The sequence below is a fragment of the Vicia villosa genome, unplaced genomic scaffold (assembly GCF_029867415.1).
Source record: "Vicia villosa cultivar HV-30 ecotype Madison, WI unplaced genomic scaffold, Vvil1.0 ctg.000287F_1_1, whole genome shotgun sequence".
In the NCBI taxonomy this organism is placed as follows: Eukaryota; Viridiplantae; Streptophyta; class Magnoliopsida; order Fabales; family Fabaceae; genus Vicia; species Vicia villosa.
In genome coordinates this window covers 389434-410603 of record NW_026705123.1, presented here as the reverse complement: position 1 = coordinate 410603, position 21170 = coordinate 389434, and the positions used below count along the sequence as shown (strand labels likewise).

Below are 21170 nucleotides of genomic sequence, written 5' to 3'. Positions count from 1 at the left end.
CCAATCATTCTTTATAAAAAATTTTAATAATTTATTAAATATTTTATTCATGTTAAAACTAATTTAATATAATTATTTATTTATTATAAAAAATAGCTTGTGTAATATGTAATATGTGTAAAAGTCCTTTCACTTGATCACACAAAGTCTTTCATGATAGACGAGGTATAATGTCGTCCACGTAAGACTCCTTGACCGTCAATTTATCAAGATGGATATCTATTTTTTAAATATCTTATTCACTCCTTAGATGACTCGGTTTGTGAGAATGTGGAAAGTGATGTGCCCCTGTTCACAACGATGTGAAGAGTGGGTTAATGGGGATTTATCACATTCTTCAGAATAATAGAGGATTGACTCAACATTCACCTACATAAGTCAACAAATGGTTCTAGCTCTAAACCAAATACACCAACACAGCAGTGTCACCACACAAAATCACACGATACTCGATTCCATCTCTGAATCAAACATAAACCATCAATAATCACTAAACTCAACTAAAAACAATCAACAATGTATCAATCAACGCCAAATAGGACTCCACACTAAAAATTGATACTCGATAGAACCAAACAATTACAGCAATAAAACTCTGTATAAGAAATTGAGTTGAAACGAATCGAGTCTGTGTTGTCAGCCTCGCCAGGCGCCACACAGCTAGTTGGGCGAGTTCTTGTAAGGCGAAGTCCATCCTCGCTGGGCGAGTTCACAAAACCAGAACCCATCTTCTCTCTGCACAACTTGTCAGGCGAGCCTCTAGTCTCACAAGGCAAAAACGCATGAATCTGTAAACAAAAGAATATGATTTCCCACTATTGGAGCTCCCCAAAGCTCTGATTTTGATCACGATTCACCCAGTTTGCGTAGAATTCATTAAAGATATACTACAGCAAGATTAATACTTCACATAGTCACTGATTTTACCTTTAATCCACCAAATTGACATGAATTCAAGTCAAACAGCAAACACACATTAATGGCAACAACATAAAAAATCCATAGAATTATATTATGCATAATTTACAACATAAAAAAGAGCACGAATCTCCTCCCAATGACAAAATTCATAGAATTATATCATGCATACTTCACATAATCATATCAATAACAACAAAATTCATACCAATTCCTCTCAAAGACACACAAACATCAACAATGGTGAAAAAGATGGAAAACCTATTTGAGGGTGAGGACCCTTCTTTACCCTTCATGCAAATCACACTCATATAAGAGTAGTTCCCAGTTTTACCTTAATTTTCCAACAGCAAGTTCTCTAATCAATGGCTACTTCTCTCTCAAACATTGTTTTGCACTCTCTCACAAAAACTCTTATTTCTCATAATTGCTTGATTCACGTACTGATACCAAAAAGTTTCACTCATCCATTTTTATTAAAAAATCTTATTTAATATTTTCTTAATCACACCTTGGCCCCCAACTTACTTTTAATTATTATCACTTTCCTTATTTCCTCGTAGTTTCTATTTTCCACTAAATTTCACTTAAATCTCTATTTTCTATTCATTTTAATTAATTAAAATTAACCATAAAATCTAATTAAATTTTAATAATTTCTACACGCCTCAATAAATCTCAATAAAATACCCAAGCACACAACTAATCAATTAAAAATAAATTTTCACCCAATTAAAATAAAAACACGAGAAACGGGGTGTTACAACTCTCCCTTACTTAAAGAATTTTCGCTTTCCAAAATTACCTGAAGGAAACAACTATAGATATGAATCCTTCACCTGACTTTCTAGCTCCCACGTCACGCTTCCACCAGCATGTCCTCCCCGCACCACCTTCACCAAGGCAATCTCTTTACCCTTCAGGTGTTTCACTTCTCGATCCTCTACTCTAAAGGGAGATGCCTTAACGCTCAAGTTCTCTCTAACTTGCACATCGTCTCTTGAATCACATGAGACGAATTAGGAATTTACTTCTGCAACTAAGACACATGGAATACATCATGAAGAATCAAAAGAAATAGTGGTAAGGCAACTGGGTGGGCAACTCCTTTGACTCTCTGGAGAATCTGATAAGGACCAATGAAACGAGGTGTAAGCTTGTGCGATTTCAACGCATGACCAACATCATTCACTGAAGTGACTCTAAAAAAGACATGGTCACCCTCTTGAAACTCAAGATATTTCCTCTGCTTATTATGACAACTCTTATGTCTGCTCTGTAAAGTTCTCATGTTCTCTTGAATCATCTTGACCTTTTTAGTAGTATGTTGAATAATCGTTGGTCCAAGTACAACACGCTCACCGGACTCATACCAACACAAAGGCGTCTGAAACCTTATGTCATACAAAGATTCATACGGAGCCATTACAATACTAGAATGGAAACTATTGTTATAGGTAAATTCGATCGTGATAAGTAATTGTCCCAGTTACCTCTCTGCTCCAAAACACAAGCTCTCAATAAATATTCCAAAGACCCGATAGTCCTTTCAGTCTGACTGTCTGTCTGTGGAGGCTAAGCAGAACTCAACTTTACTTTAGTTCCCAAAGCTTCTTGTAAACTCTCTCAGAACTTCAATGTGAACCTCGAACCTCCTGGAACAATACTCGAAGGAATACCATGCAAACTGAAAATCTTCTCAGTATAAATTTCAGCTGGCTTTTGTAAAGGATAATTGGTCTTTATCAGAAGAAAATGAGCCGACTTAGTCAATTTGTCCATAAAAACCCAAACTGAATCACTTCCTTTAGAAGTCTTGGAGAAATTGGTCACAAAATCCATTGAAATTATATCCCACTTCCACTCAAGAATACTCAATAGTTACATCAATCTAAATGGTTTCTAATGCTCAATCTTTGACTTCTGACAAGTTAAACAAGAATATACAAACTCTACAATCTCCTTCTTCATACCTCGCCACTAAAACATCTTGTTAAGGTCTTGATACATTTTAGTAACTCTGAGATGAATAGTCAAACTACTCATGTGACCTTCTTCAAGAATTCTCTTCTTAAGCTCTAGCAATTCTGGCACACAAACTCTGTCTGGAAATTTCAAGATTACATTCTCATCGACCTTAAAGTCCACTTCTTTTCCTTGGTTAACTAATACCAAGCAGTGAACCAATCCCACATCCATCTTCTGAATCTCTCTAATTTCTCCAAGAAAACTACTTGTCAACTTCAACATACCCAACTTCACACTATTAGGAGTCACTTCACACACCAAGCTAAGATATCGAAATTGCTCGATCAAATCAAATTCTCGAACCATAAGTGTTGACATATGTAAGGACTTCCTACTTAAAGAACCTGCTATTACATTAGCTTTACCCAGATGGTAACTCAGTCTAAAATCACAGTCCTTCAAAAACTAAAGTCATTTCCTCTGCCTCATATTCACTTCCTTTTGATCAAACAGATACTTGATACTCTTATGATTGCTGAATACCTAAAACCTTAAACCATACAGATAATGCCTTCATACCTTAAGCACAAACATTACAACTGCTAACTCTAAGTCATGGCTGGGATAATTCCTCTCACGAATCTTCAGTTGTCTCAACATAGAAGCCACAACCTGACCATTCTACATAAGTACACCACTTAAGCCCATCTTCGATGCATCACATTACACAACAAAATATTTCTTCGTATCTGGTAAAATCAAAACTGCCGCCGATGTTTACATCTTCTTCAGCTCTTGGAAACTTTCTTCGCACTGAAAACTTAACACAAAAGCTTTACCCTTTCGATTCAACTGATTTAAAGGCAATGCTAACTTTGAAAAACCCTCAATAAGTCTCTTGTAGTAACCAACCAAACCCATAACATTTTTGTCTCAGAACTGACATAGGAGTCTCCCATTCTAACACTGTGTCCACCTTAGATGGATCAACTGCTATACCACCACTGAAAATCACATGACCAAGGAAACTCACTTATTGCAACCAGAACTCACATTTGGACATTTCGGTATATATTTGATTCTCCTTTAAAACCTATAACACAACTCACATATGTTCTGTATGCTCTTCGTCTATTTTAGAATATACCTAAATATCATCGATGAACATAACCACGAACTTATCCAAGTAATGATGGAAGATCTTGTCATATATTCCATAAACACACATGGGGCATTAGACACACCACAATGTATCATTGAGTACTCATAGTGACCGTATCGAGTTCTAAATGCAGTCTTAGGGATATCTTCTAACTTTACTCGAATCTGATGATAACCAAATCTCAAGTTAATCTTACTAAACACACAAACACCAACCAATTGATCCATCAAGTCATTGATCATAGGAAGAGGATACTTATTCTTAATAGTAACCTTATTCAGTTGTGGATAACCAACACACAATTTCATGCTACCATATATCTTTCTTCTTAACAAATAATACTGACGCTCCCCACGATGAAGCGACAGGTCTGATAAATTACTTTTCTAACAGATCTTCCAACTGTTTCGGCAACTCATTAAAATTTAAAGCAGACATTTTATATGGTGCCATTGACACATGTCTAGTACTAGGTACTAAATCTATGGCGAACTTAATTCCTCGCCCAGGTTGCACTTCACTAATATCCTTAAGAAAAAGACCAGGGAACTCACACACAATATGTATCTCAACACTCGCAACCTCGCTATCCACTCTCAAGGAAGCAAACATCATGAGCATCTGATCATTATCCTCCAAAGTCATCTTCATTTGACGCACAGACACGAGTCTCAAATCCGTCATATCTTCGAGTTCGAGAAACATCATAACCTCATCCAAAAACCTACACTTCTGCAATCAACGACAAGATGAACCAACCCTTCACACCTGAAACATCTCATAGAAGCAGAAGCTTCTCCCTTATTTGTTTCAATCCCGCTCCTGCTGACAAGCAATTAAGAAACTAAAAGAAACGAGCATCGATATGGTTTCACACATATGACGCGTACTAGGGAACAAATATCATCACAAAACCATGGTGGGTAGACTGACCTTCTCATATTCCAACTACGTAACACCCTAATTCCCCGACACACATTTTATAAAATAATCAGAGTTTACTTTTACCAATAGGATGTCACACATTCTCAGCATAAAACATTTGCACAACTTAAACACATCACAACAGAATTTATAAAGAACCTTTTAAATAACATCTCACTGTCTCAAATAGAATTAACTTCAAATTGAATAAAATATTGGTTTCATAACAATTTAATAATAAGCAGAATAAATAAATAACAATCACATCCCTTGTGTTACACTGTCAGAGCGACACCAAGTACTAAACAGAATGCAGAAAATAATAAACAAAGAAGGCACGAGCCATCTTCCACACAACAACATCTAAGGTTTCTCAGTCTCTACCTGAGTATTTGCATCATAGGCGTAAAGCCAACACAATAAGAAAATAGGGGGTGAAAATACGCTTAAAATCTGTTAGCGGTGCAAAAGAACGCAAGGATAAATATCATCAACAATAATAATCAACAATCAATTATTCACACAACACAACGACAAGAAATTCACAATGCAAGTATGTATGCAAATCAACTACTCGGCTCTATATGAATGTGGTACCAAAGTTTGGAAGTTCGGAGGTATGTTACTGAAATCATCCCATCGTTGATCACATCTCTAGATTAAACGACACGCCACTAGTTCCATCTATGAACCTGGAATCATCAACACCTAAATCATACATGATGCATTAATGGCAATTAAATATCATACGAGGTTCGCCTCAATCTTCACCTGCATAATTCAACAATGGTTCCATATATGAACCAAATACACCAACATAATAGCGTCACAACACAAGACCATACAATGCTCGATTCTATCTCCAAATTAAACACAACCCATCTAAAATTACTAAAATCGGTTAAAAACAATCAACAATGTATCAATCAACACCAAACAGGACTCCACGGTGAAAATCGATACTCAATAGAATCAAACAATCACATTAACATAACTCTTGCAAAGAAATCGAGTCATAACGAATCGACTCTGCACTGTCAGCCTCTCGAGGCGACACAACAGCTAGTTGGACGAGCTCTCGCCATGCAAAGCCCCTCCTCGCGGGTGAGCTCACAGAACAAAACCCCTCTTCTCTTTGCATAACTCGCCAGGCAAAGACGCACGAATATGCAATAGTAAAAATAGGATTTTCCACCATTGGAGCTCCCACAAAGCTCTGACTTCAAACTCGATTCACCCAGTTTGTATATAATTCATTAAACATATATTACACCATGATTAATACTTCACATTGTCATTAATTTTACCTTCAATCTACCAAATTGACATGAATTCAAGTGAAACACAAAACACACATTAATGGCAGCAACACAACAAATCCAAACAATTATTTCATGCATAATTTACAACATAAAACAAAGCACAAATTCCTGTGAATCATATCAATAACAATCGAATTCATACCAATTCCTCTCAAGAACACTGAAACATCAACAATGGTTAAAAAGATGGAAAACCTATTGGAGGGCGATGACCTCTCTCTACCCTTCATAAAAATCACACCCATATGAAAATAGTTCCCCCCTCCCTTAATTTTCCACCAGCAAGTTCACTAATCAATGGCTTTTTCTCCCTCAAACCTTGTTTTGCACTCTCTCACAAAAGCTCTTCTTTCTCTTAATTGCTCAACTCACGTATTGATACCTTATCCTCACCAGTTATAGATCTCTTAACCATGCTCCCACTATTTTATACAAAGGACACTGAAGGTTAGAAGTTGGTAGAATAGATGGAATAACATTACAGTGAACACAAGTTGTACAAGTTTTCAAAAGGACTATTGTACTACAAAGATATAATTTTTGTACCTAACATTCAAGGGTTTCGTAACACTGTACTACATGAGTATCACTACACTCATACAACAAGCCATTATGGTGTTAAGGCTACCCTTGCATGTTTGCTAGCTTCTTTTGCTTGGCCTGACCTCTATCTAAAAGTAAAGAACTTTGTCAAACACTACTCCATTTGTCAACATAACAAATAACAAACACAAAAAAGAAAGTGTTGTTACACCTCTGCCATATGTGATCGTTTTACCAAGTTCATGCATTTCATTGCCTTGCCGACCAAGTTCTCAACTAAGGACCTTGCATTTTGCTTATCTGTAGAGATTTGTCACATGCACGAGATTCCCAAATCAATAGTCCATGATTGCAACCTCTTGTTTCTCAGTACTGTTTGGAAATATTTCTTTAAGGTCCAAGAAACTACACTCATATACAACACCTCTTATCACTCAAAAATAGACGAACAAACAAAAGTTGTTGATAGATCTCTAGAAACATACATTAGATGTTTTATAAGCGATCATCCTCGTCAGTTGTATAAGTTCCTTCATTTGGCCGAACTTTGGCACAACACCACTTTTCACTCTGATATCCAAATGACATCGTTCAAAGCACTATATGGTAGCGACCCCTCCCTAATATACAGGAAAAAACAACTGATGTAGACTCCTTAGATGCTTTTCTGCAGCAACGTCATGATATTTTAACCAATCTAAAGGAGAACTTAAAAAATAGCAGACAACAAATGAAAAATCAAGCTAATAAAAAGAGAGTTAATTTTACCTTAAAGCATGGACACTTAGTTATGTTATGGTTGCAAACATGCCGGCAACAAACACTTACTAAAAGAGTTTCTTAGAAGCTGACAAAACATTTTTTTCATTCAAAGTCATCAAATGCGTAGGGGAAGTAGCTTATATGAAAGATCTTCCATCTTTTTCATGGGTACATCTAATAGTACATGTCTCATAGCTAAGACTATATTTCGGTGTAAATCTGGCTAAAGAGTTTCGTCCTTTCTCTATTAATTTTTTTTGTGAGAAGATATATAAGAGGATGTCCATAAAAATATATGTCTTAAAAAAGGAGAAACATTCAATGGACGTGGTTTAAGAAAACAAGGAAGAATGGTGGAAAAAAGAAGAAAAAAGCAAGAAAGGAGAAAGGGAAGAAGAGAAGAATAAGTAATTTGAAATTGGAGTATTACAAAAAATGAAAGTGAATTAAATCTAAAAGAATTGAGTACGAAATGAATTGATTCTATAAGAGAATTTCTCACCCCACCTCTTCGATCTCCCACCCACCATTGATTTGTCAAAATTGTCCCTCTGCTTCCGTAAATGTACCTCCGAAGCACATTTTTTTTATAAAAAAAAATTAGTTTTTTCGTAGGTGCATCTACGGAAGCGTTAAAACTTGTAATAATTCCAAATTAATTGGGATAATCCCAAATTAATTTCATGAAATCTTTGGTAGCTACATCTACGGAAGTTCTTGAAAATAGAGTGTTCCGTAGATGTACATACGTAACATTCTGTTATATTTTCAAATCAACTATATTTCACTCCTAAACTCCAATTTTTATAAATAATTTGGGATCTTCCCAAATTTCACTATGTTTTAATGCTTCTGTAGATGCACTTACGAAAATAACCAAATTTTTTGAAAAAAAATGTGTTGCCGGAGGTACATCTATGGAAGGTCTTAAAAATAGAGCGTTCCGTAGATGTACATACGAAACATTCTGTTATATTTTCAAATCAACTACATTTTACTCATAAACTTCAATTTTTATAATTAATTTGGGATCTTCTCAAATTTCACTATATTTTAACGCTTCCGTAGATACACCTACGGAAATAACTAAATTTTTTGAAAAAAGTATTTCCGAAGATACATCTACGAAAGCAGGGAGCATAAATGAAATTTTATCGAATGACTAAGAAATTCAAGAGGTGGATTGCGATTTTCTCTTCTATAAATTTGTTTTAACTAAAAAAAAATTTAAAATGATTTATGTATGAGTTGAAGTTAAATTCTCGTAGAGATGACTTGAATTGTAAATTTTAATATAAAAATCACAATTAAATTAAAAAAATATTATAAATTCTAATTTTGATTAAAATCAATTTTAGAGATCAATCTAATTCTAATCTTTACATCTCAAAATTATTTCAAAATAAACTTTACATCTTTAAAATAGTTTTTAACTCTTCCAAATTTTTTAAAAAAAAAATACTATGGTAACTTTAATTTAAAATCAATTTTTTCTCTCCTAATAACCATACAAACAATAAATGATTTTAATTTAAAAATCAATCATAAACTACTGTTTAGCCATATCCCATTTTACAAAAATCATTTTTCATTCCAAACAACTAGGGATGTCAATTGCATCTGGTAATGGGGATCCTGTGGGGAATATCTGTGCGGAGATTCGAAGTTGGGGATTTTTTTCTCCGTGGGGATGGGGATGGAGGGAAAAGTTCCCCCGATAACACTTTGGGGCGGGGATTGGAAAAGTATCCTCCGTCCCCGTGGATTCCCCGACTCCGACGATATATTTTAATTTATATATTTTATATATTATATAATTATATAATTATATAATTTTACATGAAAAATATCAATGTATTAGAAAATGAAGAGTCATTAGAAGTTATAAATTTGTCACACATAATCAACCACTTGCATTGGACGACATCGGTATTGTTGTAGTAAATTAGTGGAAGCACGGTAGCAAGTTGTTACTATTTATTTATTTATTTTTACATAAAAAATATTAGCAACATCAAGTTCTTTTGCTTTTTTTTATTTATTATTGATGCAAGATGTATTTTTATTTTTTTTTTATAAAATAAAGATGCAAATATATGCGTTTTAAAAAATACGGAAAAAAATAACAAAATACTAGTGTCATATTTTTGATCAAAAAGTGTAGAAATTTTCTTAAGATTCGATCTCCGTGGATATCCGTGGGGATCTGTGGGGATGGGGATGGGGAAATATTCCCCGTGGCGGAGATTGGAGATGGGGATGGGGACTAAATTTGAGAGCGGGGCGGGGAGCGGAGAAACATCCTCCGAACAATATCGGCCGCGTTGACATCCCTACAAACAACCTTCGCAGACTTGTGTCGCTGTGTAAGCACTTTCGTTTCGGCTTCTTCAGTCCATAACAGTGGCATTAGGGTTTGCAGATTTTCAACTCCCTCATACTCACAACCTCCAAATGTCACAATTTCCAATTCCAATTTAACCATTCCCAAGCCATAGCACAATGATTAAGGTTTCCAACCATATAAATTTTCCACTCCTCAAATGCGCAGCGTTCGCCAAAATGTTAAGCACAAGCGACCAAATTCCAGATTTTGCAGAAGTAACAGAAACTGTATGCAACGTTATGATGTCTTCTCCCACAGTCACACTCGACACCGCTCTTAACCAAACAGGGGTTAGGGTTTCTCCAGAATTAGTTGAAACTGTCCTCAAGAGGTTCGAAAATGCCGGAATGTCGGCGTTTCGGTTCTTCGAATGGGCCGAGAATCAGCGAAACTACTCACATTCGGTAAGGGCGTATCACTTGATGATTGAGTCTTTGTTAAAGATTAGGCAGTATCAGATTGTGTGGGACCTTGTTAATTCTATGAGGAAAAAGGGTATGGTAAATGTTGAAACTTTTTGTATTATCATGAGAAAATATGCTAGGGCACATAAGGTTGATGAAGCTGTTTATACTTTTAATGTGATGGATAAATATGATACGCCGCAGAATCTTGCGGCTTTTAATGGGCTGTTGAGTGCTTTGTGTAAGTCGAGGAATGTGAGGAAGGCTCAGGAGATTTTTGATAGTATGAAGGGCCGGTTTGAGCCGGATTCGAAAAGTTTTAGTATATTGCTTGGAGGGTGGGGAAAGGAACCGAATCTTCCGAAAGCTAGAGAGGTTTTCGGTGAAATGGTTTGTGCGGGGTGTAGCCCTGATATTGTTACTTATGGTATAATGGTTGATATTCTTTGTAAGGCTGGACGGGTTGATGAAGCTGTCGAGGTTGTTAAGGATATGGATGATAATAATTGCAGGCCGACTTCGTTTATTTATAGTGTTCTTGTTAATACTTATGGAGTGGAGAATCGGATTGAGGATGCTATTGATGCTTTCATGGAGATGGAAAGGAAGGGAATTGAGGCGGATGTTGTGGTGTATAATGCATTGATTGGTGCTTTTTGTAAGGCGAATAAATTAAAGAACGTGTATAGGGTGTTAAGAGAGATGGAAAGTAAGGGTATTGCTCCGAATTCAAGGACCTGTAATGTTATCATGAGCAGTTTGATTAGTCAAGGAGAGACTGATAAAGCTTTTAGTGTTTTTCGCCGGATGATTAAACTGTGTGAACCTGATGCTGACACGTATACGATGCTGATAAAGATGTTTTGTGAGAAGAATGAAGTGGATATGGCTTTGAAAATATGGAGATATATGAAGTCAAAACAGTTTGTCCCAAGCTTGCACACTTTTTCAGCCCTTATCAATGGACTGTGTCAAGAGGGAAATGTTGTGAAAGCATGTGTTTTGCTGGAAGAGATGATAGAGAAAGGAATTCGACCATCACGGATTACATTTGCAAAGTTAAGACAGTTACTTATAAAGGAAGGGAGAGAAGATGTGCTCAAATTTCTGCACGAGAAGATAAATCTTCTAGTTAAGGAACCTTTGTATGATTAAACCATGGAAGGCTGTTTGCAATTGGAGTAAAGAAAAATCTACGAGAGCACTAGCTGTGTCTCTTAACTAAGAACGGCATCTTTAGAGGGATATTGGATTTTTAAAGCAGGCGCTGTTGAAGACATACAGAGGCTATGAACCTAGAGAGCTGGTGTGATAGTGGCTGTTGGCCTGTTGGGGATAACAACTTACAAGATGTATGTGTAAATGTGTAATTTTGAAAAAAGGATTGTAAGAGGATTGTGTTCTTGAGTTTTGGTCGAATTTTTATGATCCACAGACAAAAGGAACCCATGATAGAACTCCATCAAATGCATTGCTCAGATTCTTTTTGTTGTTTGTTATAATCACATCAACTAACATCTGTTTGATTTCCTATGGGGTGGATTCAGTGAGTTGTAATAAGATAGAAAGCAAAAATGCACATGTAGAGAGTGGCATGGCCATTGATATGTTTTTTTGGGATTGCTTATTACACCTTTGTGTATCTCACAAATCCTATAAATTTCTAAAATTATATATTTCGCTTGGATAGAAAAATACAGACGCACCCCAATGGGTTGATATCTATAGCAGGAAAGGAAGAAGTGGGACAAGGGTAGGAAAGGAAGAAGAGCAAAGAAGAGAGAGGAGCACACATAATGGACACAAAGTCTAAGGGGAGTAAAGCAACTAGAAGGGTGTGGGGAATTTCCACGTGGTTAAAGGTTTATTGTTGATTGTCATTTTTTCATTGTTCATCTTGCATGGAACCAAACTCCATCCCTAATATTGTCATACTTTTTCTTCTTTTACTTGTATACATTACATATTGTGAGAAAGGGAATCACCCTCTGTTTTAAAATAAATTTAATACAATTTTATGTTCATTGTTTTTTGAGTTTCAAGTTCTTGTCAAATTAGTTTCAACATGATACGGTATCAGCAACAATTGATACCAAGAAGAAAATGCATAATTGAGTTTTTGCAAAGACAGCCAAGGCGTAAAGCAAGATGGTTAAGGTGGATTAGGAGGTGGAGATATGATAAACGAGAGAGGGAAAATGAAGGGTTCTGTATGATAGGGATGAGTTCTATATGATAGGGATGAGTTCTATATGATAGGGATGTTAAAATTCAAATCGATCTAATTAAAAAAATGTGTAAAGTCGATTTACAAAAGTTGCATACATATAGTTTAATTTTTATTAGTGAAATATATTACATTAATAAACGACTTTAATTGCTATGCACTTTGAATATAAAAAGTTTTACATCATCAATGCATTGAAGTAGGGTTGGAAATGGTTCGAGTCGAACTCGCCTCTGCTCAGTTTGACTCATTAAGAATTGGTCGAGTTCGGGTTCATCACAAACTTTTATTTTCAGTTCAAACTCGACTCGTTAAGAATTGGTTGAGTTCGAGTTTGAGTTCATCACGAACTTTTTTCAGCTCAAACTCGACTCGTTAAGAATTGGTCGAGTTTGAATTCATCACGAACTTTTTTTAGCTCAAACTCGACTCGTTAGAAATTCACGAACAACTCGATTCAACTCATTAGGTTTATCTCGTTAGGTTCAACTTCCTTGTTTCAAGGACTTAAAAGTAATATTTAAAGTCTATTTTTTACCTTGACATTTTAAATAAATATTTTTTTAAATAAAAATAAAATAAAAGTTATTAGATTGAAATTTATACGATGTTGATTTTATTTGTATAAATATTTATAGAAATATTTTGCTCACTTAAGAATATAAATTATCAATTAAAACCGTCAGCATAAAAGAAAGGCTTAATTGTAATTTTGGTCCTCTTATTATCCTTTTTTCTGGGTTTTGGTCCCCTTATTTTAAAATCCGAAATTTTAGTCCATTTTATTTTAGTTTTTTTGAAGATTTTGGTCCCCTTTCAAATTCGAAGGCAATTTTTAATGAAATAGAACTCATGTTCAACATAAATCTTAAATAAAATTAGTTTTTTTGAACAATTCACTGCTGAACTGGCACCGACATATCATCAATGTGAGCTACATTTCATTTAAAATTGCCTTTGGATTTGCAAGGGGACCAAAATCCTTAAAAAAAAACATAGGAACTAAAATTCCGGATTTTAAAATAGGGGGACCAAAACCAAAAAAAAAAAGGATAATAGTGGGACCAAAATTACTATTAAGCCTAAAAGAAAATGTGTTAACTGACAATTTCGACTGTAGTAGTTGGGTCGAAGAGGAAAGAAAACATTGTTACGTGGTTTTGGGCTTCATTTGAATGAAGTCGAACAATGGCCCAAATTGTTTTAGGAATAGAAGATTTCAAATAAAACTGTTCGTTGGCGAATTCGAATTTGAGGTTTGGTTATAAAGACATTGAAGACTTGGCGCCTGCAAGCAGAGAAGATTTGAATTTGAAATTGACCAAGTCATCCGTCGAAGACGCGTGAGAGTTTTATTATTCAAAAGGATCATGCAGACATCAAACGTGGCATGTTTCTGTAGGAAGACTGTTATGGTCGAATTAGTATAAATAAGAGTCTTAATGTTAGGATTCAGGTGTTCACTTTGTACAGAATCACTCAATATACTCAAAGTACCAGTGTAAAGAAACGAGTTTGTAGAGAATGTGCGTATAAGAAACACCATTATTGTCTTTTCAAAATTACTTACTTTATCAATGCAAAGTTCTTTACATTACTTTTTTATTTCCTTTACTTTTCCAATCGAAATCTGTAGTTTAGGGTCATTTATTTGTTATGCATTTTGCTTTAGTTTTTACGATTGATACCTTTATTTTAATCATTTAGTGTTTTGCAGTCGAAGTTACTTTTATTCATATTCTCAAATAGTCATAACATTTAGAGAAACTTTCAATATCTTTATCAAGTGAAGTAGAATTAGAACATGAATTCAACCAAAGTGTAATAAAACTTAGACACGTGTCCTAGGATCAATATAGTCGATCCTCTAAGTTACCAAAATATTCAATTTGGAAGACTAGCGGTTGTTTTATCAGAAATCACTGTAAACAAATATAGGACTAAGATTTGGAGCAAATATTTAAACCTACTCTTAAAGACAATTAATCTATCTCATATATAATCGAGTTGACTCATGAACCTAACGAGTTGAACTATGTACTATAATTTAAGCTCAACTCATTTAGTTAACGAACTTAGTTTTTAGCTCATATTCAGTTGATTTGGTTCATGAACATAGTTCAACGATTTAATTTTTAAATCGAATTTCGAACTATTTTCGAGTTGGTACGATTCATTACCAACACTACATTGAAGTAAGTGGTCACAACAAAGTTATAGGTGGTCAAAAGTAAGTGGCCAGATTATGGTTCAAGCATGGGTTGAATTTGATAAAGGTTGTTGAATAGTGATTTCAATATGGTTTGCAAGTATTTGACTTCTTTATTTCTCTTCCATTTGTTGATGGGTAGTGTTTTGGACTTTGTCATAAATTTGTGTAACCTTAGGAAGTTTTGCATATATCTTAGGAGATCGAAAAAACACTTATAAACACTTTGAATTTGTGTACACTTTAAAATTGTGCGATTCATATATAGAGTTTGAGAGATTGAAAAATACATTTGTTCTTGGGAATTTGAGTGATTATTTTTTCGTAACTATTTTGTAATATTTTGTAACAATTTTTTGAAGTATAATGAATTAGAGAGTTACTCTCTCCCTAAAATAAATTGATTTAATCGAACTGAATAAATAAATTTCTATATTATTTATCAACTATTTTGATTGCTTGATACCATTAATTTTGATTGTCTTTGGTTTTTATATCGCGTGTTCACTTGATCATCATTGTGCAAGGAAATCATTTATTTTCTTTCTCGATCATCATTGTAGAATTTTTTCTCTCCCGAACTCAGATGACCATTGTTCATGGCCAAAAATACCACTCAAAATAGAGTATGTAGTCTAAGCATAAGTTCTCATGTTTCAAACATTTGTTCTATCACTATACTTCAAATTATAGAATTCTGATGGACACACTCACGTGATCCTTCACCAAGGACAAGATTATTTTAGGAATGTACTTTTAGACCTCTAATTAGTAAATAATAGGCAAAATACCTTTTTTAGTCCTTTATGTTAACTTTGGGGTTCATTTTGATCCCTTAACTTCAAAAAGTGTCATATTGGTCCCTTAACTTTTCAAAAGGTGTCATTTTAGTCTTTTTTTTATCATATTAGCGACGGATTTAGCGACCAATTTTTGAGTTTTTCCGTCGCTAATGTGACAAAAAGGACTAAAATGACACCTTTTGAAGAGTTAAGGGACCAATACGACACTTTTTGAAATTAAGAGACCAAAATGAACCCCGAGGTTAACATAAGAGACCAAAAAAATATTTTGCCTAAATAATATTAGACGGGTATTATGTTTTAAGTGGTAGTTGTGTGTTTATGTAAAGAATAAAAGGAAAAAACTATAAAATAAAAAAAAAAAAGAAACAAACAAAGGTTATTGAAGAGTTATTGAGTGATATGTTCATTATTCAATGAATATAAAAGAATAATATTTGTTTATAATTATTGTTGATACGGTTTCTATCCAGTTTACGTTTGAGATTGAGGAGTTAAGAATTTGTTAGTAAAAAAGAAATGTGAGTTTGAGAAATAGGTGAGAAAGAGAAGATGAATTTTGAGAAGAAATCTAGGATTCTGGATTAAGTAATAAGATCATAAAGCTAAAGGAACATGCCTCAGAAAGCTAGGATTTTGGAATTTAGGGATTAGAATTGCAATAAACGATGGTGGCAATTGGATACCTAAGCTCCATCATCGAATAACTCCACCATGGCAACGATTTTAGAATTTAGGGATTAGAATTGCAATAACCGATGGTGGCAATTGGATACCTAAGCTCCATCTTCGAATAACTCACCCATGGCGACCTTTACTATGCTGTAACCACTCATGCAAACCCATAAGCTTCTATCTCCTTAGTTTAGAATAGAAGGGGTGCGAGAGGAGAGAAAATAAGTCTGGTGTGGAAAGGTACATGATATGTGTGTAAGCTCATACTTATCACCACCTACTACATACATTTTTGCAAATTCAAAGGATATATCAACATGGATTCAACTGTTACCAATGCTATTCCAGACTTCACAGTTGCAAGACCGGTACAGACTGCGGATCACTGAAAGCAAAGGGGCTCAAGTCCTAAGTGTCAAAGGTTTACTTAGTGAGAACTAACCCTGAAAATTCATTTTATATGAAACATTGATCATTAGTAGTTCAGATCACTTATAACCAACCCATTTCAGCATTCACTATCTGGCGAAGTAAACAAGCTCGCTTATGATAAAATGACCGATTGAACTTTAGTTAAATGTACATCTTTCAAATCATACCATTATACCATTCTAATTGTAAAATGAAGTGTCAGATAAATCAAAAAACGCTCATCTTATAAGTTGTGATACTAGGGTTGTAACTAGGGAAAATTCTCTATATCTGCCCTGACAGTAAGCATACATAATGATTAAGCTCTCCCACTTTGCTTTTTAGTTCTGGAGTCAGTCGTTGAAACCGCTGATCCAGAGAGCTTGTTAACCTCATAGAGCAATACAGCCGAGAACAGGAAACTGCATTCATGCAACAAACAATAGAAGAACATCAACAATGATTTCATAAAAAAATACCAATTGATACAATTTTATGGTTTTTAAATAATAAAGTATCCACAGATATCCATCTTGTTACTCTGCTTTCATTAGACCCTATCTTTAAATGCCAGACTATAACAATGCCAAAATACTCTGCTAGTTAGTTGCTATACAACGCCCTTTTGATTGCATTTAAAATGTGTTATAGGAAACAGAAACATCCTTCTGGTTTTCTGCAATTTACAAGTTCAGAATTAGGCTGCAATCTGCAATTTGCAAAAGCTTTAGGTCGTCTATTACTTTATTTACCTAAAATCACATGATATCATGATGTTGCCACTTCTTCTTTTACAATGTAATGCACTATTGGTTACATCACAAAGCAAGTCTAGAATTCAATGTTACTCCCTCCGTTCCTTTTTAAGTGTCGTTTTAGAAGAATTTTTTTGTTCCTATTTAAGTGTCGTTTTAGAAGAATTTTTTTGTTCCTATTTAAGTGTCGTTTTATAATTTAATGTTATAATTTGTCAATTATACCCTCACATTTTTCAATTAGTTATTAGAAAAAGAGTGTATAATTGAATTTATTTGGAAAGAGAAAAATAAATAAGGGTATAATAGGAAAAGTAACTCTAACAATCCACTATCTTGGTTGAAGAGCTTTATGCTAAAATGACACTTAAAAAGGAACGGAGGGAGTAATATACAAGAGCTTATGAAGGTAAAGGGATAAAGATCTACAATCGTTTATTTTATTATATGACGAGGTGTGGTGATACATGAATGCTAGAATCAATAAGAACATGTTCCTGAGGATAACCAACCCAATACATGTATTACTGGAGATGTCAAATATCAAACTTCACTATTTCTATTATAAGCTGATTGTCATATATTTGGTATCAGTAAGTTTGCCAGAATCTTGATGAGCCATCATGATTTTGCAAAGAAGGTGACACATTTTCTTTTTCAATAAAAGAAGTTGGTATCACATGCTCTGTTACAATAAAAGAAGGTATGATGTGTTTTTTAATATAAAAAAAAAAATGCATCATTTCATTATAAGTTAATGGTGATTTATAAACAGTCATTGAGAAGGCTTGACTAGAATATCCTACTTAATTAATTGTCACTTGGCACCATATTATACCAGAGGGGAGATTGGCATTTAATGTGTTTCTTACTTCTCCCTCACACAATTTCTTTAACACTTCCTAGTGAGTTTCTTCTTATTGTTCATTAGTAAGTGGGAGAGAGGGGTATTGCAGGGAGCATACCATGTAGTGGTGCATACTCGGTGAACAGTGCTTGCAGCAATCAAAGCAACTACTTCTGCTACTATGACTGCAAAATAAAGACAATGTTTTAAATTTTTGAATATATATAATACAAAACTGGAAGCTCAGGCATGCATGACTTATGCATAGTGACACCAGAAAGAGCAAAAGAATTGACTGCCCCGTGGCCATCCCATATTTCATGCAACTCTCAAGTATAAAAATGTAGGTGTTTTGCAAAGTATTGCTTAATATTCATTCTGTTTCTTGAATTTTGAATTTGATTAATGTAAAATTTAACTATTTGTCATCAACATTCATTATCGTGTACTTACCAGCACCCCAGCCAGTTCTTGCACCGGCTGATTCCTGAAAATTTCCAATGAACTGCAACCAAAATGTGACATAAGTGTTATTAACTTAAATCAACTTGAAATATTTTGCTTGAACAGATATCCTAGAAGTAATATATGTGAGAGAAGATAATCTAAGGCAGATTATATGGATAAAAAATAGCATTCACAAATATCTTGTTAGCATGGATTACAACAGTCTAGTTAGCACTAATATGTGAGTAAAAGATCCATTGTACTAAGTAGGACTATATCGATGATTGATAGAAACCCGGGTAGAGGCCATAAGTAAAAAAGGGTATTATGTAATACGATTGTGGTAAGAATATATGATAAATAATGAGCGAGGTAGTAGGCTGCTTAGTTTGCAAGTTGTTATGTCTTAGTCGGATAAATAGTAAGGTGAGGGAACTATGTGGGTTATGCAAGACTATTGAGTGAACCATTATGGTTGGGAAAACTGGGGTAGATTGTGACACATTCCCTTATACATATTTTCTTTCATCAACTACTGAATACACATACTATACTCTACTGTTAAATCTCTTTCTTTACTTAATTTTGGATAACTTAATTTCGGGGTCCAATCAATGAGTGACCAACGAACCAATGTACACAAAGATCAACCTATCGACTAGAAGTGATAAAAGTAGTCATTTCCTTGGTCTTCTAACAATCTTCTAACTTCAATCAACCAAAAGGTAAATGGAACTTCTCGTAGGAACTGGAAAGAATTATGCAGTACATATTTTGATATTGTTCCTTATAGAAATGGAGCGATAGATACTTTTCATTTCAGATATCATAAAAACATTTTTCACGGTGTCTAGTAAATGATATAATTACTTGAGAAAAACAAAGAATCACAAGAAAACTATAAAGAAAATTTAAAAGACAAGAAAATGCTCATGCAAGATTTGATTGTGACTCATGCAAAAAATATGGCTTCAAAACTCACAGTTAGGAGCACGAGAAATAGGAGAGAGCTAGTGAACCCTCCAAGTATTGTGTATAGTTCCGACGATGCAAGTTTCCCACGGTACATTTCTTGAAGTGAGAGGATAACAATGAATAAGAGAAAGGAATATGTCATGGAACTCCCAGACCCTGCCATGGCCTTCTTATAGCAAGTATATCAATGGCAAACAAAGAAACAACTGTTAGAATAGCCAAAAACCAAATATATCACTCAAGAATGAGTTCCCAGCAGAAATTGAGCATAAGTATATAAAGTCCCTTATACCAAAATTACAAAGTAAATTTCCATAAAACCAAGCAGGCTCAAATTTCCAGTGTCAAACATATATGCTATATACTATAATCTACAAGAAGTCAAGAACAATTTTTAATTAAAATAACCTACTAAAATTCTATAGTCAAGTTGAAAACTGGCTAAAATTTCCTTTGATACTAAGACTGTGTTTGGATATCATAAAATGAACGGAGCAAAATGTAGAGGAGTGAAGCAGAATGTAGCGGAATGGAGCAGAGCAGAATGGAGCGGAACGAAACGAACCAGAGTGTCATATAGCGGAGCGGAAAGAGGATTACATTCTATCGTTTGTAAATTTTAGGACAGAACAAGGGAAATTCTTCATTCTCCTCAAATCGGAGGGGAAGAAATATGGTGGTAAGTGGGGGAATGAAATGGAATCCATACTACTCCATTCCGCTCTACTCTATCCGATTTTAAATAATCCAAACAATAGAATACCACTCCATTCCATCCCATATCACACCACTCCATCCAATTTCGTCAATCCAAACAAAGTCTAAAATCTTCACAGGGCTATAATGTAAGGTCTTCATCGAGAAGAAATGGAAAAAGTCAAGGTCAATAAATTTCAAACATGCATCATAGCAAAGCCAGACACTCTCTTCCACAAAAGGGAACAAAGAAGCGCATTATCAGAAGAGACATTGATAAATCAAAATACAAACACCAGATTTCGCTCACAAGCATTCCGACGCAAACCAAAAAAAAAAAAACTCAACAACTCAAGCTAAAGGATCTAATAATGTAAGTAATACACTTCGATCTAAAGTTCTCAAAACGTAAAATAACTTAAAAAACCCTAATTACAAGCTACGAGATCAAAATTCCATCAAATCGAAAGAGCAATTCATTGTTCAAGTAAAAACAAAAGCAGCAACAAAAATCAAGATCTAGCCATTTCATGATTCACTTGGAATATCGCATTTTCTCAGAAAAAGTAGAATCCATACCTCACTCAGATCAAGAAGATGCAGTTGCAACTTTCAGTTTTCAGATCTCTCTGTCACTCCCGATCGTAGTGTTTTAATAAAAACGCGCCCTTAGCTACATTATTCTACGGTGAATACCCGAGGGTAATCTCGGTATTTAATATAATCAAAGGACAAA

General features: G+C 34.6%; 2 protein-coding genes across 2 annotated transcripts; one reads left to right on the top strand and one right to left on the bottom strand.

Moving 5' to 3' along the window:
- Positions 1–9874: 9874 nt before the first annotated feature.
- Positions 9875–12019, top strand: LOC131626424 (pentatricopeptide repeat-containing protein At1g77360, mitochondrial-like). The gene has a single exon (XM_058897234.1). It carries the CDS (start codon positions 10102–10104, stop codon positions 11542–11544), a length of 1443 nt encoding a protein of 480 aa, XP_058753217.1. The 5' UTR covers positions 9875–10101; the 3' UTR covers positions 11545–12019.
- Positions 12020–16826: 4807 nt separating this feature from the next.
- LOC131626440 (uncharacterized) lies at positions 16827–21157 on the bottom strand. The gene is made up of 5 exons (XM_058897259.1): positions 21014–21157; positions 19746–19904; positions 18770–18821; positions 18435–18501; positions 16827–17136 (listed from the first exon to the last, which is right to left on the bottom strand). The coding sequence occupies exons 2-5, from the start codon at positions 19899–19901 to the stop codon at positions 17034–17036; spliced, it is 378 nt and encodes a 125-aa protein (XP_058753242.1). The 5' UTR covers positions 19902–19904; positions 21014–21157; the 3' UTR covers positions 16827–17033.
- Positions 21158–21170: the final 13 nt, after the last annotated feature.